The 25,394-nt window shown below is 29.6% G+C and overlaps 1 protein-coding gene across 1 annotated transcript in view; it reads right to left on the minus strand.

Annotated features, from left to right (window-relative positions):
• Window positions 1-25,394, minus strand: part of LOC113386157 (POU domain, class 6, transcription factor 2-like) — a gene marked incomplete in the record, with an annotated part of 426,540 nt that overhangs the window by 283,003 nt on the left and 118,143 nt on the right. Inside the window, 1 exon segment of the mRNA XM_026623956.1 lies at window positions 21,632-21,670. Coding sequence (XP_026479741.1) covers window positions 21,632-21,670 — 39 coding nt within the window.

A 25,394-nucleotide genomic window follows, 5' to 3' on the forward strand; every position in this document is an offset into this window, starting at 1 on the left:
ATACCTTCAAATTAATTGGAAATCAAGTTGAGAGTGAAATAGAATTTTCTAAAAAGCGAAAGTTCTCTGTTTGTTTTCGTTGGAGGTTAGATTTATAAGAAGAGCTGATTACCGTTTTAGTCTATGTGGCGTGAATAATTTTCTTGATTTGCAGGAAAGGTAAAATAGCTAGAATATTACTCATCTTCAATCGACAAAAAGCCAAAAATTCTTATAATATTCAACTAGTTGGCCCATTTCGAATATTAGAACTTATTAGCTGAAAATCTTTGAAGAAAGCTGTGCTTCATAAAAATCTATTGAAGTTTTAAAAAAGCTTCAAAAACTTGCTCAGAATTTTACTTTACCATTGAAATGGTAATTCTGAAGCATAAACCAACTCAAACTTCACATCGACAAATTCTAAATCTTAACCTTTTTATCAATATTAAAATTAAAAGTTTTTTAATGTTTAAATACGATTTGTGTAACAAAATCCATTAATATAGCAATAGCAATAGCATTATTTAAAAATAAATAGTTATGATGGTATATAACCCATAGCTGATCTTTGGAAACTTTTTGGTAAAGTATGGGATATTTTAACAAAAATCAATTACTTACATATCTATAAGACTATCTAGAATTTGTTCTCGGAAACCAATAATTTTTACTACTAAGATAGTTACAATTTTGTGTTCGATGCCCACCTCAGGCAATCTGATATCAAACAGCACCGATATCAGACTTGCCATCTAGTGCTTTTCGTTACCATCGATAAACATAAACTTCTGCTAAATTTAGTAATTGAAATATTCAACTATTCAACAAATTTAATAAAAAATATCAAATCGAATATTTAAAAACTATAGTTATATAATGTAAAAATAAACTAAAATCAATTTTCTTAAAAAAATGTAATTTTATAGAGAATTAAAACGCAATAAATTTAGGCCTTTGAACAAACACCGTATAAAATGAATTGCATTACTTTTAACAATTTGAATGTGTTTTTACTTGGCATAGTTATTATATGAAAAAGAATAAAATTTATGGCTCAACATAATAAAAACTATATTTATCTAAATTGTAATTCCTTTAAATACTATTATCACACATGCAATACTCAAAAAAGCAAATATTTGGAAAAATTAACATATAAATCAAACGTTCTGAATAAAATTAATGATACTTTAAAAAACAATGTATTAAAATATTTTAAATAAATAAAATATTAAAATAAATTTTATGGGATATCAAAAATTTAAAATTATAAAAATAATAGTGACGGTAATTTCACAAATGAGTAATGAAATGAAAAAATGAGAACCCTATACCCTACAAACATGGATTTACTTAGTAAATACATAATCTGTGTATGGTCAACTTTGAGCTAGACTTCTGGCTTGTATAATTTAAATCTTATCATATTAATGTAACACCACATGTTCTCTTCCATTTTCACATATTAAAAAGCTAGAACCGTATTATTCCCTAATTTTTTATGAAAGTAAGCAGGAAACCAAAAACAAGATACAAAGTCATTTTATCACATCTGTTTTACCCAGATCTATACAAACTTTACACAAAATATACACCAAAACTTTCATAATAGTGTGATTCTTTTCATATAATACATGTACGAACCCTTTCATGGCGTCTTTTGTTCTTTTTCTACTCCTCTGTCGTCGGTGTTAATTTTTACAGCGCGCTTCATTTTAACGCGGCGATATTTTTTCTCCATTTTTTTCCTTTTTTATTTTTTTCGTTTTGTGCGAATCCGAAAAAAGAAGAAAAAAAAGAAAATAGGATAAAAAACGTATAACTGCCGGGGGTCGGTTGCGCCCTGTTTAATTATGTATCATAAGTACGGCTGTGTGCGCGCATTAGGGTTGCAAGTACATAGAGGGTGCTATAAAACATTTTGCTCGTGTTGTTATATACTATTTGTAACATGTCTGTAAGTCATTCTCTGTCTGGGATTAAAATATTTTTCTCAATTTAAAAATTTATGAAAAAAATATATGGACTTGCCCGTAGGTAAGTGGTTTGAGTGAAGGGATTGAAAAATAATCCCGGGTTTGAAAGGCGACATCGGTTTTCAATTTGAAATATAGATATCAATATATATTTTTAGTGAAAATAGCACTTAAAAGGCATTGCTGCATCAATAAAAATTCATCACTATTACAATAGCAAAAATAGTAACAATAAATTTGATGAAATATTTGACCTCAACTGTCCTGAAAAAAAAAAAAATATCTTACGTTGTTTGGAAATTATAAGCTTTGGTACAACTTAGAGCTTTAGTGAAATTACGGCAATTTTTATATATATATATATATATATATATATATACATTGTTTTCATATCTCAGACAGACAGAAGTGCCTGGTATGAGAGATTATGAAAACATTTTTCGATTATTGTGGTTAACTTATTAATTTTGTTCACTTAAACTTTGGAACCGTATCTATAAATAACATTTACCACAGTTAAAAATACCACATTTGCTCCAAACTTTTGTTGAACTATAAATTTTCTATTTTTAAAATCGGTCGAGTTTGAGAAGATCTTTTAAAAAAATGTTCTAAAGTATTTTAGCAAGTTTCATCAAAAGTTCACGCATTTAATCAGGATTGTAAAAAGGTAACATACTTGATAATTGTGCTATTGATACCATATATCATAGAATGAAAACCTATTTACTACTACAATATTACTATATTTTTATAATCACAAAAAATCCCTTAACAAACTACAGAGAAATATATTAAAATCCAAATAATCGTTTAGGAGGAGTATATTTACATACATCATTACAGAAAAATTTTATATATAAGATATATTTAGTGTCAAAGCTAAAATTTTTTACCTTCTCATATTTTTTCAATCTTAGTCAATTCGCTGAACTTGCCACATAAAAACGTAATTTAAAAATAAATTTTTGGATTTTTCTTCGTATATAAAAAATGAGTGAATAAATGAAAAGCGTGATAATAATATATCAAAATCTTGGAACTATAAATGTCCTAATTTAATTTAAATACAATCAATTTTTCGATTAGGTTGGCTCATTCAAAGATTATTAATATGATCCAGAACCATTTATATGTAGATAAAGTAAATAAACTTTTTTTTTGTTCACTGTCCCTTTCTCTTATAGTATACCAATTTGGAATCAATTAGCTGTTTTTATACTAGACATATTTTTTATGGCAAAACAACGTTTGCCGGGTCAGTCAGTATATATATATATATATATATATATATATATATATATATTATATATATAAGGATGCCCCTTAATACGGACATTTCCAAATTTCCTTGTTCCAAAGGGCTCAAATTGTTCCAAATTGATAAAAAAACAATTCTGTAAAAGTTTTAGCTCTTAATATTGTCTTTCAGATAAAGCGTAATTAAATCAAAGTTTTGTATGGAAATAGCATAAATTTTTTTTCAAAAATTTTGCAGAGCGTCGAATTTTCAATAAAAGATGACACGAATTTTCACTTTTAATTCATTTGTCGCTAAGTTATACCTAATTTTTTTTTTTTAATTTTCAAAATTTTTTCTATGCTATTTCCATACAAAGTTTGATTGAATTTCGCTCTATAGCGCTCTATATCTAAAACTTAATATTAAGAGCTAAAACTTTCAGAGAATTGTTTTTATCAATTTGAAACCATTTGAGCTCTTGGGAGCAAGGAAATTCGAAAATGTCTATATTAAGGACCACCCTAATATATATATATATATATATATATATATATATATAATAAGTATTTTAACTAATTAACTTTTTTATTTAAATTTGTTCATTGTGTACACTTATTCCACCAAGGTGTAAGTATTATAGAGTTTATATAAAATCATTTGTTGAATCTAACTTAAATATAACAATACAACTTATAAAACAATTAAATAACGTATACTTAAATTAAGGTCACGTAAACTTAACAGCAGTGCTCACAACCAAAAAACTAACAACGAAAGAAAATACTTTTGTTATAAATTTTTAAAGAAGACCGTTTATCTCCTGATGCTTGGATTTATAGTCCAGTAAGTTCACTTCGGAATTCGAGATACCCAGCTGTAAGTCGGTAAATACTTGTGTATTGACACCCTAAAGTTGTCTCAAAACCTACATATGGTATTGACAACGTACCAGTTACAGACTTACAGCTAGAGATCTCGAATTCCGAGATTCTTACCTAATTTAGGCTTAAGTGACTGAACTATTAAAGTGATGTTTGGTAATACATTTTTTTTCTCTATTCTCAAATATTGTTAAAAAATTACATTACTTGTTTTGAGATAATGGTAGTGGACTTTTTTACTTGCAGATCTTCAAGGCCCGCTCTTCCTAATTGATCAGACTTAAATGCGCCGAAGACATTAATTAGACACAGCCGGGTCAGCTAGTATATATATATATATATATATATATATATATATATATATATATATATATCTTCTATATATAAAAATAAGTCGGGTTTTCCTTCCTGACAAAATAACTCCAGAACGCACAAACCGATTTCGACAATTTTGCATTCGTTGGAAAGGTCTCGGGCTCCGCAAGGTATAGCTAAGAAAATTAGTGGTGCATGGTATCGTGCCCTAATGCAAATTGCTGGAACTTCACGCACCGTAATTAAAAATTCGAGTAATAAAAATAATCAATAATTGTTTCAAATAATTGCAAATAGATTATCTTCTATATATATATATAAATAAGTCGGGTTTTCCTTCCTGATCAAATTTTTCCTTTTCAAATATAAAACAAACAAAAAATTTCTTCATCTTTTTCACGAAACCATCTGGTGGCGAAACGGAGTTCGTCGGGTTGTATGTATATTAGGTTGTCAAATATCTCCCTTCCGCTTTATATATATACATATATATATATATATATATATATATATATACATATATATTAATTTGTACATTTGCGTGAATGTATATGTGAATAACTTAATTTATAGATTTCTATAGATATGTAGCACCTCAAGCGTGACGGTCCTTCCAGTTTCATTCCTGGAACTGTAATCTTATTAAATTTACATATTAATCAACGGATTTTAATTACACCCAAACCAAAACGCGTCGCGTTCACACAAACGCGACCGCATCTCTTTCTACCCCTTTCACCGTGGAGGTGTAGTAAGTCCATCTTTATCTAACTCGCGCACCGCTCAACCCCTCAATGTCAAACCCCGAACCCAGGGGTGGTCGACGGTCGACGGTCGGCGGATTCGGGCAAAGCCGTCAATTGCATTGTATAGATATGTATCGGTGGAATATCTTGGAAAGATTCTTGTGGATTTTAATCTGCATAGATAAATAAGAGTGATTTAATTGAAAATTGGTTGTGATTAGGATTATGTAAATAGTGGATGAAAGTTTTAGGAATGGGTGGAATAAGATTATTTAACATCGTTGTTATGACCCGATTGATACATAGCATTATGGAAAGAGCTTGTGGTTAAGCAATAAGCTACCAAACACTCTTAAACTAGTGGTGCATGGCATTGTGCCTTAAGGCAAATTGCTGCCCGTAACGAAAACTAAATTATTAAAAAAATTTTTGCAAAACTTTGAAAGAATTAGATTTTTGAGAAATTTTGAAAAAAAGACTTATTTCAATAAATAATTTTTTTCTATGTTTTGATTCTTTTTTAATATTTTGATTTATTTTGAAAATTTTGAATATTTTTTTTAAGCAATCACGCTGTATAGCTAGCTGCATAGTAGTTGTCTAAACATTGGTACGGAACCCACAGATGTGAACAAAATTTATAGTTATTATTAAAATCTCTTCAAAATATCTGATAAATATTGATAGGCATATATCTTGTGATCATTTTTGACCGCCGATGGGTTGCTTCTCATATCAATACCTTAGGTCATAAGTCATACACAAAAACAGCTTATAGAACATTAATAAAAGAGTTCTGATTGCTGTGGAAACAATAAAAAAAAAAGAAAAAATTGACCGCCAAATGGCATTTTTGTTTACTTTTTTCACTCAATCTTTGAACCGCTAGACCTGCCTTCATAAAAATGACACTTCATTTTGTCAATACAAATAAATGTTTTTTTAATTATTCAAATCGGATACTCCGTTCCCTCAAAACAGAATTCTCAAAATCTGAACTCTTTTTGCCCCGTATCTTCGAAACGGTTGGACCTGCCGTTGTCAAACACTAACTAATCAGATCGCCTTCTCATCAATAAGAATCAAATGTTTTTTTTAAATTAATCAAATCGGTCGATCCGAAAATTTGTATCCGCACACATACACACACGAATATCCATTTTTTCTAACTTATGCCAAAATGTTCAGAAATCTCTGAATCGTAAAGATACATAAAAATTTTCATATTCGATTTTTTTGCGATTACAATACCTTACCCTGCGGGAAGTTAAGAAAATTTTATTTTATTTTTATTATATCGGCAAATATTTTGTATCAATAAGGTAGTGAGTTCAAACCCCGGCTCTGGACAGCTTGATATCACGCAGTAGTTAATTCAATTTTTACTTTAAAATATAGATCAAAAACATTCCGCTAGAAGAAAATAAAAAAATCAGAAAAGGTGTTAGAAGTAAACCACCCTTAATAAAAAAGTTTCTGAAGTAAAATTCAAGTTTTTCCATAAGCCCCGAAAAATATTCATCAAAAATCAGTGTAAAACAATTACTAAAATGAAAGTTACTAAATAAAGGTTTGTAGTAGAAGGGTGAAAATTTAGGGCTGTAAGTGTACTATAATTGTACCAATCTATTTCCATTTATCTTAATGCTTAAATATTATTTAAATGCGACAAATTAACAAACTATCTTAAATTCTTATAGTGATCTTAAGGATAATATAGAATTCAATTTATGCCACATGAAAAATTTGTATGGTAAATAGTAATAGATTGCTAAGAGAAGCGACTTAGTAATAAGTACAAATAAATGTTAAATACTCAAATGTTCAGATTCAATTCAAGACCACGAAATTAACATTTGATCATAGAAATTAAATAAATCGTAAACGAATGATTATATAAATATTACTTTGTCAAAGTTGAGCAAGTCATCGTGCATTCAAGTCGACAATCTCTATTTTCTACTTTTAGATTGTTATAAACTTCTGCACATAAACTTGTAGTTGCTTTGATATTTTGATCCAATATTTAAATATTCGTGATTTCTACTAACAGTTGTTGATTTCTAATAATTATTGTATCTCTCTAGCTCTGGCAAACAAAACTCTATCCCTAATACTACTGCCTGCCTTTCCTATACCATTTGGAATCATCAAATCACAAATAAAATATCCACGGTTTAGAGCGACATTAAACATTTTCTTGTTTATATAAATTTTGTTCTTAGATAATGAAGAATGAGTTGCCATTTCAAAATGTAATTTGAAGAATTCATCAATCCGGTTCATCTGTGTATTTTAATCCAAGCGTTGCGATATCTGCATATATTCTCATCCGACATCCAACACAATCGCACGGATACAGACATAATTACACATTTATGTCTATCCATACATGACTATATAGTCATTTCGTTTAATCATAATATAAATAAAAAATGTATTTAATGGTGCTTTCGCCTTTAATTAACGGCCTCCATTATCTGGAGCGAAAAATTAATACGCCATAAAAATTATTATATTCGAAATGACATCATTGTACGGCGTTGCTTCAGTGCCGTAGGTAGGTGTTAACTGTATTTGTCTTTTCTCTTAATTTATCATCTGTAAAAAACATTATTGCCCTAAAATTAATAACTATTAAATCAACTTAATTGACAAGTTAAATTTGGAATAATTGTAAACAAATTTAAAAAAAATAATTAGATGCAATCTACTCTTCTAATCAGTATGCTCTTAACATTTTGGCATACCTGGGAGAAAGGATATAGGCTTTTGGGGGCATATATATCATATGCACAGACATGATTTTATGAAGAGCTTTGCCTAAATTTTCTTTTATTTTGATATAATTTGGTTTCGCTAATTAGGCCCAATTAATTAAATATCAATACTTTTTGATTCAACGATGATTTTATTGGACATCGATATATTTGGTACACTTTTTTGTTTATGTATTAAAAGTCATGACACGCTAAATCTAAATTGAAGCAAATTTGCTCCATAATGTTCATATGTGAGCATCTGTTAATCCAAATGATTTTTAACATATTCAAAATTCATAATAACAATGTATATGTTTATGTAAAAATGCAAAAACAGCCGTTGATCCAAAGATACGAAGAAAAAAAGCTTAATATGAATGCGATTATAAATAAATATTTGATGAAAATTAAATATAGTTTCATTGACTTTTAAATATTATTTTAATTGGGTACTGGTGTGACAGTCATAATAACTGGTTTTGATATAGGGTTCAAAAGAGGAAAAGATGAAGTATGTTTATTCAAACAAGTTTTCGTTATTGAGTCACCGCCCCACATCAACATATAAATAGTAAATAGCCAAAAGTAAGTTTTTTTGTTCAATTATTTTTTAATAGCAACTGTTATTTTCATACAGAATTTGAACAAGGGGTGTGACTTATCTATCGTATTCTATTTGTGGACAATATTTCAGTATTTTCATATAGAAAAATGTTCGAATTACCATTTAATTTACTTTTCTATCAGCAAACTGGTAAATTAGCAAAATTATTGCTGATAAAGTGGCACAACCGTACCTAATCTCCCTTACTGCATATAAACAGAATGATTAAAATAATGCTTATACTTATAATTTAAGTAATATTCGAAATTTATTCATGAATACTTGTTAATTATTTAATCCATAATTTTAGAATCAAGTATTGTTCAATTTCTTTATAGTTACTCAAAGTGTTAGTAAAATAATTTTTATTCTTCATAACTTATGAATAAATAAGTAAAATTTCATTGAACTCTGTGCCTTTATTCCTAAAGGTTTCAGAGCTCATGTTTGCGTGATTTTTTTGAAAAAAAGCTTTTAAAATGTGCAGCAGATCACAAAATGTTAGTAGTAAAATCTAAGGGTTGATAGTAAAATTTATATGGAAATTTAAATTAAAGAGTTTTTTGAATAGGTTGCAAGCTGTAGACACTTTGTACATATTATAATCTAACCGTAACCGCCAAGGTACGTCTAACCGTTTTGCAGAAACGGGGCAAAAAGTGCCAAGAATAGTTTTTTTTTGTTACAAATTATTTTTGTTAATCAAGACTTTAATGTCTTATACGAAGAATAGTGATTTAGTTTTTGAGATAATAGTGCTTCGAGTTTGAATGATTCAAAAAGCATTTGACTTTACAAAATGAAGAATTGATTAAATTTTTAGGGAGACAGGTCTACCAGTTTTGGAGATCCAATGGATAAAGTAAAAAAATAAGCCTTTTGGTGTTCAACAATGATCATTAGACAAATGCACATTAGATTATCAAATATTTTATAGAATTTTAAATGATGAGTACAAAACTTGTTTCCATTTATATGGGTTCCGTACTAAGATTATTAATGTGTAACCGTTAGACAGCAGAGCGTCGCTTACGCGATGATATTTAAATTTGATAAAGAAATTCCAATAAGCACAAAATTTTCAAAAAAAATGTTAAAAAAAAATCCAAATTTTCCAAAAAAAAAAAAAACAAATGTAGGAGTTTATGAAAAAAATAACTCAGTGCGCTAATGTTCTTCCACCTATTTCATACAACCAACAGTGTATATTCATTGCGAAAGTTTCCTATACGCATCCCGCGCGGTCTATCGGTGAATTAGTGTGATCATTATTATTTATATACGCGCCAGGCAACATTCTAGGGAGAGAATAATTGCATTTTTGTAATAATTAAAAAAAGAATAAAAATCACGAAAATATAAAATGTTTATTAACGCAGACCAGTCGCGACTGGCAATTAATATCTGAATCCGCAGAGTATTATATTTTTTTCGTCCGTGTACTATGTAATACCAGCTGCATTTGTCATGATGCGTTTATGCTTTTGTTTTATTTTTTTAGAGAAAGTGCCATGTAGGAAATTAATGACAATTGCGTAATTTTCGAATAAAGTTTTAGGTTGTATAATTACCTTTGTGTTGATTGTATGACGGTAAAATATTTTATATATTATTCACGAAGCAAATAGAGCGCGTGGCGAATTGAGAATGCAAGAGTAATTTAATTAGTATTTGTTTTAAGTAATAAATTGAGAGAATAAGTTTTCATACTTGGAAATAATATAATTCATATTATGGCCAAAGCTATAACATCGTACATATTTTGACAACGACATACATCTTAATATGCGTATAATCTTTCCATTTTGATTGAAATTTTCTGATTAGGTACTTGATAAAACGAAACTAACAAAAAATAATAAAATTTTGATCCTTTTCCTTTTTTCATTAAATTTTTATAAGTATATTTCAAAATTTTCCAAATCGTGAAAAGAAGAATGTTTTTGTGATTAATCGAAAATATGTTTTACCTTAAAATTGTGACTTTTAAGAAAAATGTGTGACTTGAAGCAGCCAAACTGCTGGAATAAATCAAAACTTATATATTACAGTTAACTCTTGACAAAATATCATTAATTTCAATTTTGGTGAAAATAGCATTTAGGAAACCCATTGGTTAACCCAAAGAAAGAGCTAGAGCACAAATGTGTTTTTTGACCTACATAGAAATTATGATGTAAATATTAAACTAGTTGGTTTGATATTTAGCCTTGAGGCAAATTACATGAACTTCCCGATATGTGTAAATAATCGACTTGATCAAAAAAATGTGTAAATAATATACTTCATCAATCCTACTTTAAAAAAAAAACGATAATAATTTTAGCAAAGTTTGACGAATTTTTAAAATTAAACTACTTGTTGTAAGGCCGTAATATTACAGTAAGTTCTATAAGACTATGATGTATATCGACAAAAAAAGTTCCATGAAAATCGGCTTAAATTTTTTTTTAACAGTTAATTACAAGAAAACGGCTCGGTAGATTTTCACCTAAAACTAATCAGTATCATTCCCAACCAATATCTTTCGAACAGTTTTTGATTTTTCAAAATCGGTTCGGTAGGATGAGCTTAAATGTGGACGAAAATTTAACACTTTTTTTCAACATTTAATTACAAGAAAACGGCTCGGTAGATTTTCACCTAAAATTAATCAGCATCATTCCCAAATGATATCTTTCGAACAGTTTTTGATTTTTCAAAATCGGTTCGGTAGGATGAGCTTAAATGTGGACGAAAATTTAACACTTTTTTTCAACAGTTAATTACAAGAAAACGGCTCGGTAGATTTTCACCTAAAATTAATCAGCATCATTCCCAAATGATATCTTTCGAATAGTTTTTGATTTTTCAAAATCGGTTCGGTAGGATGAGCTTAAATGTGGACGAAAATTTAACACTTTTTTTCAACAGTTAATTACAAGAAAACAGCTCGGTAGATTTTCACCTAAAATTAATCAGCATCATTCCCAAATGATATCTTTCGAACAGTTTTTGATTTTTCAAAATCGGTTCGGTAGGATGAGCTTAAATGTGGACGAAAATTTAGCACTTTTTTTCAACAGTTAATTACAAGAAAACGGCTCGGTAGATTTTCACCTAAAATTAATCAGCATCATTCCCAAATGATATCTTTCGAACAGTTTTTGATTTTTTAAAATCGGTTCGGTAGGATGAGCTTAAATGTGGACGAAAAGTTAACACTTTTTTTCAAATTGCAAAGAAACGGCTTGGCAGATCGTCACACAAAAACTGACAAACGAAAGTCCTCACCAAAATACATCAAATAGCTTTTAAATTTCTAAAATCGGCTCAGGCGTTTTTGAGAAAACGTCGATCAAATGTCTAGCTTTGACAAATGCCAAAAAAACAATACCAATTTTTGCAAACTTTGACGAATTTTTAAAGCTGAACCTGTTGTCGTAGGGCCGTAATATTTTAGTATGATCTAGAAGACTATGGTATCTACCGTCAAAATAATAATCATAAAAATCGTCGAAATTTTTTTTTTAAAAACTTTATTACAAGAAAACGGCCCGGCCGATCTCTACCAAAACTAATCAGCACGATTCCAACCAATATCTTTCGAACGGTTTTTGAATTTTCAAAATCGATTCATAACTGCGGGCTAAAACGTGGACGAAAGACTTTTCACTTCTCTGCTATTTACGAAGAAACGGCTCGGCCGATCGTCGCACAAAACTGACAAACAATAGTCCTCATCGAGATACATCGAATGGCTTTTAAATTTTTGAAATCGGTCCAGCCGTTTTTGAGAAAACGGCGATTTACGGCAAAAAATCTGTTGGTGCACACGCACACACACACACACACACACACACACACACACACACACACATACTTTTTCCAAATTTGATCTCATTCGATTCAGAATGGCTTGAAACGTCGAGAAAACATAAAATTAGCGAATCGGATTTTTTGATGAAAACATAAACTTCTCCTTCGGGAAGTTAATTATTACAAACAACTGTACTAATAGTAACTATTCTTAACAAGATAATTTTTTTAAAGAAAACCACTCAAAAACTCATTTTATTATACAAATAGCATACCTATTTTTTTAATAATAAATGAATAATGTATAGTATATATTAACAAAATTTAAAAAATAAACAAAATGGGAGAATCTAAATATTTTCTGCAAAAAACCTTTATAAACTAGTTGAGTAAAGCAAATAAATCATGATCAAATAAATTTCAGAAAATCCCAAATAAATTTCAACACTAACTTAGATGTCTAATATTTCCTGATATTAATCAATCAAAATGTAATATATAATATAAAATTATGCCAAAGAATATTTACAAATAATAGAGATAGAATTTTGAAATAAATTTTCTTTATAAAGAAACAAATAAAATTACTGAAATTCAAACACTCTGAGTGTACATAGTTAAGAAAACAGAAAAACAAAAAACAAAAAAATACAGAAAATTTAACAATTTTCAACTAAACTAAAGAAAGCAAAAAAAAAAAAGATTTTCCAGTGATCAGTAAGAGATTACAAAATTGAATTAAGTAGATTTTAAGTGATATATTTTTCCAGAATGCAAATTGCATAAACTTGCTCGACACATAAAAATGTAATATATAATGTAAAATTATGCCAGAAGAATATTTACAAATAATACAGATAGAATTTTAAAATCAATCTTCTTTGACTCAATAAATAAAAATTTAGCTATTTAGATAAAGTTTTTAATTTCAATTTTGTTTATAATAAAAATAAAGTTCTTGCATTTACTATAATTAATCATGATAATAAAAAATAAGATGTGAATAACAGAACATTACAAATTTTTTAAATATTATATTTATTTTTTGTGCATGCGAAGGTTATCTCAACAAGTATTTCAAGTATCTGGATGATACCATTACTATACCTCATTTGCTTAATTGCAAATAGTATAAAATCTTTAATATTCCTCATATATAATTATTAAATGGAATAAAAGCATAGAATGCATTCGATAAATAAACTAGTGGAGCGCCACGAGCCCTAATCTCTATAATTATTTTTCTGCATTCAGCTATACTTATGGCACGCATACACACTCGAAACTTATAATTGTCAAATTTACATATTCGCTCAATATTTACATATTAAGACCGCCACCCCTTTTCATAATTACACGACCCCCGCCCTGTAATTAAGAGTCCGAGTTTGCGCGATTTTATTCAAATGGGAGAAAAAATATATTTATAAATACGCCGACATCATTTCTCCCGTTGCAATTAAAGAATAAACATATTAATGACAAAATCGATATCATCGAGTATAATTTGCATTTCGAGCGGCTTGGAGGTGACCAATAATTATGTTGGGGGGTTGGGGATGTAAAGCGAACGTGCGAAGACATATTTATGGGTATAAAAACAAAGTAGTTCAAACATTTCAGAAAAAAAATTTCATTCAAATTTATTTTGAATAGTTTATTAATTTCCTAAGGAAAAAGTTTGTTTTCGCCAGAAAATCAGAAATGCTAATTTCATGCTTCTTCGATGTTTTAAGTCATTCTGAATCCTTTGACACCAAATTTGTAAGTAGTATGTGTGTGTATGTGAGACAACTTTTCACCTGTCATCGATCTTTTCTCAAAATCTCCTAAACCGATGAAATCTAATGAGACATCTCGTTGGTTGGATCGGCTGATCCGTTTTTAGAAAATAAGCAGGAAAGTGCGGAAATTCTCAATCCTTTTGCACAAAAAATGGCAAGCTCGTATTTTTGTGCACTATTTTTATTACAGCAAAAATGTGTGATGTTTTACGAAGGTGGTTTGAAAATTTTCCGACCTCATCACGAAAATGACACCAGTCGTCAATGAAAGCTGATGAATGTAGTGCATCTTTTAACTTACTCACTAAAATTTCGTCTATTTTGGACGCAGTTTTGAATTGGTAAGTGGTTTTGTAAAAATGTAGAAAAGTAAGTATCGATTATATATTTGGAAGGCAATACGTCTACGCAAATTAAAAATGAATTGGCCTCTAGACATGGGGTCTCTGCACCATCATTTACCACAGTGAAATTTTAGGAGCTGCGTTTAAACGTTGCCTTATGAGCTTGAGAAACGATGATCGTCCAGGACGGCCAAAAACTTCGACTTCTGACGATAACCTTGCTAAAGTTCACGAAATCGTATTAGGCGACGCCCAACCAGGGTGAGAAGGATAAAAGAGGTTATGAAAATGTCGAAAAAAAAATTGTCCAAAAAAATTGTCCAAAATAATAGAGTTCTATGATTAAGCTTAAATTCAATTTATAAAATTTTAGTTTGAGAGGTTTCCTGTTGCGTCTAATAAATTATTAATAAACATTAATGTAATAGTGCATAAAACCAGGTTTTCTTAAAAAGTTGATAAAAGCGCATTTTATATTTACAAGACAAGACCCGAATCCTGACACAATCGCCTATCTTTGCAAAAAACTGCTGAATTTTTAGTATCGTACTTGTTAACGCCTATTGCTCAACTCTGGTCTAATAAAATTATGAAAATATATTGTGACCCTTTTCTAAAATAAAACCTAATCCCTTATAGCTCTATTTTGTAGTAACAATTGTATACTAATGCATCCGATCTATAAACAGTCTCTTTATCAATAATACTTTTTTCTAAGAAATTAAATTCCTTGAACTCTTTAACCCAACTAAATCACGTATTAACTCAACATTTAAACATATAACCAACCATCATCTATCGATGTTGATAAGCGGTTAGGAGCGATGGGACTTGATTCTGAAGTCCCGGGTTTGAGGCAACTTCGAGCAGCTTGTTGTCAAGCAGTAGTGACATCAGTTTTTACTTGGAAACATAGATAGCAATATGTTTCTTAGTGAAAATAGACCTTGGCCGGCATTGCTGCACCAGGAAAAAAATGTCAGCACTATTAGATCAATTCTAATAAAAAAACAAAGTGAAGAGAAGTTTCAGCCCAACAGCTCATAGGACGTAAAGGTTCTGATTGCTGTTAAGATAAGAGAATAAAATAAAAATCTATCAATTTTTAACATCATATAATTTTATCCAAATATACCCACATCTATTTAAACTATTCATTATCAATTAATCGGAAAAGTGTACTGTTTTAACAGAGTTCGGCAGCATCTCGGCGGATCACGAGCTCTTTCTATAATTCACAAACTAAACTAACCGGGTCACAACAGCAGTTGACGGTAGAAAATATTTCAGAGCCATCCAATACTACTTCTTCTAATTAAAATCCGGCCCTGTACAGTAGGCAGTATAAATAGACATTTGTGCAGAATCGATAGGCAGGCGTTCGCTTTTGCTAATCACCCTTCTGTGTGTTTTAGAGCACGTGTGTGCGGACGCGTATGATTATATACATATATCTACACATATGTATATATTTATATACATATATCTACATACACGTATAAATTGATAAGTTTGTGTGCGAATGTTTATGTGCATTAGTATATTCCTATGTCCGTAGGTCTCTAAGCGTAGCCGCACATATCTCGTAGCCCGATGCTACGATGTAAATATCACTTGCGAGGCCCAGACGCTCCGAATCCATAAACCATATTATAAATTTAATTAACAGATATCCATCATATAAATTCTAGACCATTCTCGAATATAATTGAAACATCTAAATAATTTGACAATATCTTAATTGCAATTATATTAATGTTGCTACAATTATGCTATTCCATATTGGACTTAAGGGCACTTTTTGTAATATCAGTTTGAATATTGTAAATGGCAACTTTTTTATATTTGTACAAAAAATTAAGAAATATGGAAAATATATTAATTTTGTCTAACAATATCTTACAGTACAAAATATCGGTAATAAGCATCTAACAATTTTTAAGTATAAGACCATGATTGTGACCGTGATTTAAACATTTTTAAATGTGTGTTTTTTGGAAATCTAAGTAAATAATAAATACATGTGATATCTTACTAGATCCTCCCTCCATCATGTGATATCTTATAACTTTTGGTCAATATTATGTAATTTTTTTGTTAAAATGATATTCAACATCTAAGTCAAACCTCTACACCCATTTTGAAAGATTATGTGACTAATGGATGCCCACTATATACTATATTTTTTGTATATTTCTATTATTTCTATATTTAAATATATATAAATCATTCTAAATTGTATTTGATCAAAATAAATTTAAAGATCAAAATAAAAATCTTTAAGAAAACTGCATCGAAGAGGAATGAGTTTTATATATTTTCAATATAATTTAGTTTCTTCTTGGCTATCTTGTACATATCAAATATCTATATTTCATATCATCTATATTTTAGATTAAATTGTGATATATGTATCTATATATAATCTGTTCAGTTTTTGTTTGAGATGTTTTGAGAAATTTGTGAAAAAAAAACAACTCGTATCAAAAAACGAATATAATCGCACGCACCGATTTCGACAATTTTGCATTCGTTGGAAAGGTCTTGGGCTCCATGAGATTTATAGCAAAAAAAATTGAAGAAAAATTTCAACAGAAAAGCGGAAAACATTTTTTCTTTTTTCACATACAGCGTCATCTCTGATACTTAGCATGTACTACAAACTAATGTTTTTTGTTTGACTGCTACTCATTTGTTTGACAGCTACTCATTGTTTTCTGCTCAGTTAATTTCATGTGACAAACCGGCATTGTGTTCACTGTGATATTATGCAAAAAAGTAAAAAATATAAGTTATTCGTTTGCTAACATTTCAATTGGAAACCATCAAATCAATCACGTGTATTGTGCAAATTTTTATTCAATTTCAACAGCAGGCAATTTTTTCTTCATATTTTAATCACCAAACGAAATGATAAAATGAATAAAATGATAAAATGAAAAAAACATGATAAAATGAAACCATCTAGTGGTGAAACGTAGTTCGTCCGGTTTTAATCAAGTTTAGTCAAAAATTCCTTAACTATGCAAGAAAAACTAATTTGGTTATCAATTTCAAAAGAAGTGCCGTCGTCGTAGATTCGAAAGAAACAGAAGAACCAACAACCATGTTTCTCAGATTCAGATTTAAGATGATATGAAAATGCTTTATTCCTCATAAATTATACAACTTTAAAACTAGACACAAAAATACCACAATAAAATAATTATGATAAAAATAAATTTACTTATTTCCAAATCGAAAAATTGTGTGATGCTTATATTTGCACAGTATTAAGTAACAATCTTTTACCCCATCCAGCTTTCATTTACAAGAAAAATATATCTAAATCAAATCCGTATGGATTTCATTAAATCCATTATACCAAGACCAGAGTCCATTCTCTTCTGCATTTTATTCTTTCATATGAAATAATAATCAACACATCATGGAATATAAATATTTTAGTCTTGCAAATGAAATCATGCAGACGTATTATATTACACATTACATGTTACGTTAGAGTATCAATCAAACACTAATACATTTAGATCAGAACAGATATTTGCACGCAAATATAGGTGAGAGAGGGAAATTTGGAACACCTTAAGGTTCTTGCTAATTTATAACCCAAGAGTTAGTTAAGACTACTTTTAAATTAAAGTCAGATGTTCTAAATTCTAGATTTTTATCTTTGTACCTATTTTTGAAGTTGCACAATTTATGAAAGGAAAAAGCAATTTCATATCAATTTAAATCCGACTCTGAAATTTTATTATCTACATATATATAAAAATAAGTCGGGTTTTCCTTCCTGACGATATAACTCCAGAACGCACGAACCGATTTCGACAATTTTGCATTCGTTGGAAAGGTCTCGGGCTCCGCAAGTTGCATGGCATCGTGCCTTAATGCAAATTGTTGGAACTTCACGTACCGTAATTAAAAATTCCAGTAATGACATTAGTGGGAATTATCAGAATTATGCTTGGTTAAGTCAACGACCTTTTTTCGCCTTGCTTTCGCAATAACAAGTCGCAAGGCCAATCGCTTAGTGTTTGCGGGAGAAATTTCAAATAGATTATTTAGAAAATCATTGTTTTTCACAAGGGTAGTTATACGTTGCCTGTTCACGAGTTGGAAAACCATCCACTTTGTTTGTGTTAACGTCAGACCAAAAAACAAAAAATGTGGTTTACCAGAGAGCACTTCAATGAAACGGATAATTTGCGGATTCACTTTCATTTACTTAGAGAAGTTCAACTCAAAAACATTTCATTTTTGTAATCGAAATAAATTCATTACTATTGTGTGATAAAATCAAATTTTTCCTTTTCAAATATAAAACAAACAAAAAATTTCTTCATCTTTCTCACGAAACCATCTGGTGGCGAAACGGAGTTCGTCGGGTTTGTTTTTTGAGTATATGCGTTGATACTAATATCCACACTTCATTCAATTTTTTACCCTTCAAATGTTATGAGTTAGTATTCATGTAACTTTAATATAACATTAATTAACTACCTCTATTATTATTAGTATTAATTAATTTCATGCTGCACATTATTTTAATTTCATTAATATTGCGCCTTGTATTGAAGTTTTAATTCCTTCTATCAAGAAATTGAATATGAAAACTTACTTTTAACTTTTTAATAGCAATGCACAATGCAATAACGGAAACTTGTTCGAACAAACATACTTCTTAAAATCAGAATAATTTAGTTGTTACTACCGTACCCTGGCACAACCGTGCCCAATCTCTTAGTCTCCAATCCAATTCGTCTCTCAGAATAATTATCATGTAAGTTGATTTCTATTGAACTCTTCCAGCATCCCCGGCTCTCCCTTATCTCTGCATTGGTAGCCAGTAACATTAGTCCAGCGAAGTAAACTATAGGATATCTATCTGTAAGACTAATTAGCTATTCGCATTGCACATCCAGTGAGGGCTACTAGCATCCGAATACATCAATCAAAAACACTAGATACCTCCTATCCTCCTACTATCCTCCTCCGATCCGGATGCGAATCCACATATATACGCAAACGATCACAAACACGAAAACCTATTCACCTATTATAAATAGAGCAACGCAGAGGAGATATCAATGCGCCGGATATCGCCTGATGTCGGACGAGATGCAACTGATGCCCGATATGATTTGACGAATTCGGGAGAAGCCAATAAAGCTGTTTGGGAAAAGCATTTTCTGTTCTGGATGTAAATGTAAACGATGTTGGTAGTAAACTGTTGGCTACAGGTTTCCAAACTTTTGTGTATCGTAGATTCTTTGGACCATGAAACTCTTATTTACCTGATATCATTTTTTTTTATAAATTTCTAGCTGTACTAGGGTTTAGCATTCCACATTTAACACGTTAATGGTCACTATTTTTTTTTTCAAATTTTTGAACAGCAATCAGAACCTTACCTCCTATGAGCTGTTAGGCTTAAACTTCTCCTTTACTTCTTATTTTTTAGATGATATCCCAATGGCTAATCCATTGATATTTGATGATTTTTGTTATTAGAATTAATCTAATAGGGCTGACTTTTTATTGGTGCAGCAATGTTCTGGATAAGGGCTATTTTCACTTGGAAACATATTGCTATCTATATTTCCAAGTGAAAATCGTTGTCACTGCTGCCTGACAACAGGCTGCTCAAAGTGGGTATCGTACCCGGGACCTCTGATTCAGGTCACGTCGCTCTTAACCGCTTACCTACGGGCGAGCCCTAATGGTCACTATGATATCGAAAAATTTTTCACATCGACTATGGTAACTTTATTATATTAATTTATTAAAAAAATGTTATCGGGAATCCGTCATGACCCCTATCAAGAAAACTTTATGTATCAAAAAAATCGACAATATTCCTGGAATATACTTATGTAACTCTAAGGCTTTTTCTTGACAAGCTGTGTAGTAAGCCAAAAACAATCACATTTTGTTCCTGTTGGGCCAAGTTTTCAAAACATAGAGCAAATGTATCGTTTGCATCAAACATCTGTGATAGAAGTGGTCTTCCTACCAAATCGCGTATATCAGACATGGCTCATGTAGATTTTCTTAGCGCTATATGCATATGACTGACATGGCAATTAACGTGTTAAAGTGAAAATAGATTTTATGTTAATACCATTATTAATTGACAAAATAAAGTAAGACAAAATAATAAATGATGGGCAGATTCCGCCGCACAACAGGCCAATGTTATGGCAAGGCCATGCTATGCTTCAATTTCCATACATTCTGCTGCTGAATTATACTGAATACTGTCATGTGTTTGCTGTGCATTCAAGCGTTTTACACATAAACTGCAACGTCACTAGTATGTTATGAAACTGGATCAGAAAGATCCTGTTATCTAAGATCGTTTTTTTGACATTTGTGCGGTTTATAGGTTAGGTTTTCTATCTGACAAACTGAAAAAGCGCATGACATCATAGCAACCACATGGCTTTTGTCAATATTTAGAACGATTTAGTATGGAAAGTTCTACATAACATACAAAGCTTTCCTATAACATTGGTCCATTGTACGTCGGAATCGGTCCATAAATTACCAACATTTCGAGGAACTTTTGTAAGATAAGTCTTATATCTCTACGGTCAATAATGTCCAAACAAAATTTTTTGTTTGAAAATCCTTAAGTAATAACGCCAGGCCTATTCTACTAGGTTAAACTGTTTCACTATTATTAAACCGTCTTGTAAACTTGTTATCTTTATTATCCAGAAATACTTTGACAGTCTCAAAAATCGCAAAAAATTGTCAAGCTTGTTCTTCTTAATGTAAAATATATTACAAATACAAACTGAAAGTCTAAATCAACTTTAACATTTTTATAAAAACGTACTATTTTTTTTTTTACTTTCTGTGTCAATTTATATATATATATATATATATATATATATATATATATATTGTATATGACTTAATTGCAGACAGAATAATGTAAATAAATACACATTAACTTGGTGTGTTGACATTTTCACTACCGTAAACCCCAATTTTCATTTCGTAGACCTAGCAAATTCTTTTTTGCTGAGGTGGACCCCTTAAAATTTGTCATGGACCACATAAAGTTCATATGGACCACTTTAGAAATCACTGTGTTCAGCAATATATAAAAGTAAAAATATACTATAATAGAAATTGTAAATACTCTGTTTGATTATATCAATATAAATATAAGCAATACCACTTACCCCTTCTGTCTGATTTTCTCTATATATATTTTCACCCGCCTGAAATGGAAAAAAAAAATAGTTACATAAAAAATATTACTGTATTTTAAATTATATATATATATATATATATATATATATATATATATATATATAAATTTCAAGCGCCTTCAGAAAATAAAAATTTAATTTATTATTCATATTGCATAAAACAACTTATTTTTTATGTAAAATTAAATGCATTAAATTAAGCAGTTAACGTTGGTTCATAAATATAACCAAGATTAAGTACTTGAACAATAAAGTATTAATTAGCTGAAAATTGTTATTGCATGTTTAGCACTAAACATAAATTATGATAAATTACATTTTACTGTAAATATATTCATTTGTAAAAGCAAAATATATTAATCATCACGTACATTTATACATTTTTAATCGTGTACTTGAAATAACAGAACAATTAAAACAAATTTTTATATTTAAATAAAAAAAATGAATTACATCAATTGTCGACAGTTGTATAAAATTATGGGTGCAATAAAACGTCGTTAGACATAATTTCCCGGAATTTGGGAGCGTCATGGCGTTATTGTTTGTCTATCATTATGTTGAACAAACAAATGATTTGTTACCTTTAATTAGAATAAATAGACGGCACTGCATCTAATAAAAATATTAAATGGCTATCAAAGAGGCCGGATAATAAAAATGTCTTAATAAAAAGGTATAAAAGTTGCGCTAAGTTTTTAAGAACAAATTTTTGGATATCCAGTTGAATCCAAGAAACATTAGTATTATGATTTCTGATGGTTCTGTATGGGTTTGGAAGTATCTCATGGAACTATTGTTTTTTTTTTAGTTCTAAAAACTGTGAAAACTTGGAAAATTTATTTATCGATAAAAAAGAACTAGACAACGAATTTTAGGAAAATAGCAAAAAAAATAATTCTACAATTAAAAATTATCGGGAAATTTTACTAACAAAGTCAAAATTAAACCATCTGCTCCATCCTACCCTGGTAATAATAGTCACTTACAAAACTTTTTTTAAACGGTTCAATCAATTTAATAGTAAAAAAAACAAATTTATAGAAGTGTCATAACATAATAAAAAATCATGAATTTCTATCAAATCTTCAAAAATTGTACTCTAACTAAATCGTATATAATTTTTCTGGAAAAACTATCGACTAAAACTTTTCAATTGCATAATGTAGAATTAACATCCAAAGTGCAAGGGTAATTATAACAAACATTAAAGCTTTAAATCCAACCCCCGGCCCTTCGGCCAACCCCCTGCCTCTTTCGGAATCGCTTGATTGGCGTTATAGTTCATGCAATAAGTAATTTTCTCACTGCATTGAAATCCATACAACATTAATAACTCAAATAACTAATTATTATTAAAACGAACTATTAGCGTATAATAACGATATCGTGGAGGTATCGACGAAGGAGAATCGAAAAGAAAATTTTGATACTGTAAGGAAATAAAATTACAATTGGCATCAAGAGGCCAGTTCTGCCGTAAAGTAAACCAATGCTATTTTATGGCAGAATCGGCCTTGATTATAACAAAATAATAACAGTAATCCTAATTTTCAGTTATAGTTTTTCCCTATATACATTTTTATGCATTTTTAATTTTTTGTAATTTCGCGGACCTAAAATCTAAAACGTTATTTTAAAGAAGCAAACTAAAAATAAAACAAATTAAATACAGGTGAGATTGAAGTGTAATAAATCTATTTTATCTATTGAATTAGTAACTCTTTTTATATACATTATATACTTTAAAATGTTGTGAATTGATTGTAAGTAAAATGCGTTAAGAAGTATTAGAATATTTTTACGTTTTTATCTTATTATTTAGTTTTTAATATCGTCTTATTTTGCAATTCTAATTAAATGCACAAACTTTTAATCATTCTTGCAAAAGCATTTTGTATATTTTTTTAAAGAATAGCATTTGAATCTATTGTGAAAATTTTGAATTTATTTTAGCAAACTTCTTGATTCTAAACAAACTTCATAGAGATTTTAATAGCAGTTTGAAAATTTAAATGAAAAAGAAAAATAACCACAATATATAAATAGAAAAATGATCCCAGTTTCGCCAAGGCTCTAGCTTGCACCTAAAAGCTCATAATTTTCAAACTACGTGAAATAAAGTTATTTTTTGATATTTTTCATGTTAGTTCCATCGAAGCGGCCGATTTTAACATTTCAAAAAACATTTTACTTTTGAATGAATAATTGGTAACAATTTTGAGAAAGCAAGTTCAGCGGTTTTGGAAATACAAATAATAATAGTTTAGCATTTATAAAAATCTATTTGAAACTATTTAGAACAATTTTTATTGATCAGCCCTTACAAACAAAAGTAAATTTGGAACGTGTGCCTTCAGATGTAATATGCTCACTCATTAGATTTTATGTTTATTACGTGTTTTTTTTCAAATGTGAGTAAATACTGTAACAAATATGGGACCAATCATTACCATAACATTTCTATTTAATCAGAACTCCAAAAATCTAATCATATAAATAAGCAACAAAGTATAGAGAACCAAAGTATTAAAACTAAAAACCAAAAAAATAAATCAATAATGAATAAACTATACTAAAATTTTCAATTTCTAAATTCTCCTCTCTCCATTACCTCCGTGTCGTATCATCAACAAAAGTGAGTATATATTTTCGTAGTACACGTGTAGTGCGAATATCGCGCGCTTCGAGTGTGACGTATTCGCGGTTTCACACACCGAGCGATCGGGGCAACCGGGGGTCCGTGCATTGCACGGCCTTGCACTATCATTCCGGGCGGCTTACGATATAAAACGTACACCCTCACCCCCCAGAAGGGTGAAGGAATCAAGTAAGAGTAAAATGATTCACATATTAAAATAATTTGTTCTGGTAGAACGTATTGATTAAGAAACATTGATTGACAATGTGTAAGTGATTGATAAAATAATTAAAATTGATTAATTAAAATTAATTATTTAAAATTTCGAATTAAAGAAAGATAAAGCATTCAAAGTTCATTTAAACAAAAATGCAAATTTATAAAGCACTAGAATTTTAAATAATTTTGCTCTTACTAAAATGTATATATACGGCGAATAAGCTTATGTGGAACTGAATTATGAAGAAGAAAATTCAAAAATCCAGAACTGGGTTAGTCATTTCAATCAAATAATCAATGAATTTTCATTCTGAACTTCCATTTTCAAATTTACGAGAATTATCAAAAACATTACGAAAAGAAACTTTTGAATTTCCTGACACAATTAAAAAAAATGACCAGATTTGATTGGGAATAGACAATACCTAGAGTAATAGTTTAGCTTCACAGTTAATTATGAATAAAATTGTACATAATTTCACACAAAGCCCACTAATTGAGAAAGACCACAGAAGAAATTTAAATATAAATGCATAATCACCATAAATTTGACATTAATTTTTTTTTCTCTGAAAATATGTTTGTCCTTTTATAGTTCTAATACTTATTACAAAACAAAATAAACTGAATTTTACTATATTTTTTACACTGGATATTTAATAGTTTGCAATCTGATTTTATTCGCCATCATTAAGATAACCGTAGGTTATTTTTGCACTTCATCTGTTTCACATAAGATTTATTTCCAGTTTTATCAATTACGCCCAATCTACGTACTGATATTAAATTTATGATAAGTACTACTTTGGCATCACAAAAGTTTAACGAGCTGCAAAGAAACCGCTAAAAAGAAAGCTCATAAATTTCATACAA

The sequence above is a fragment of the Ctenocephalides felis genome, unplaced genomic scaffold, assembly GCF_003426905.1.
Source record: "Ctenocephalides felis isolate EL2017-DRISC unplaced genomic scaffold, ASM342690v1 CF-g0.4_SCAFFOLD_03571, whole genome shotgun sequence".
Classification (NCBI taxonomy): domain Eukaryota; kingdom Metazoa; phylum Arthropoda; class Insecta; order Siphonaptera; family Pulicidae; genus Ctenocephalides; species Ctenocephalides felis.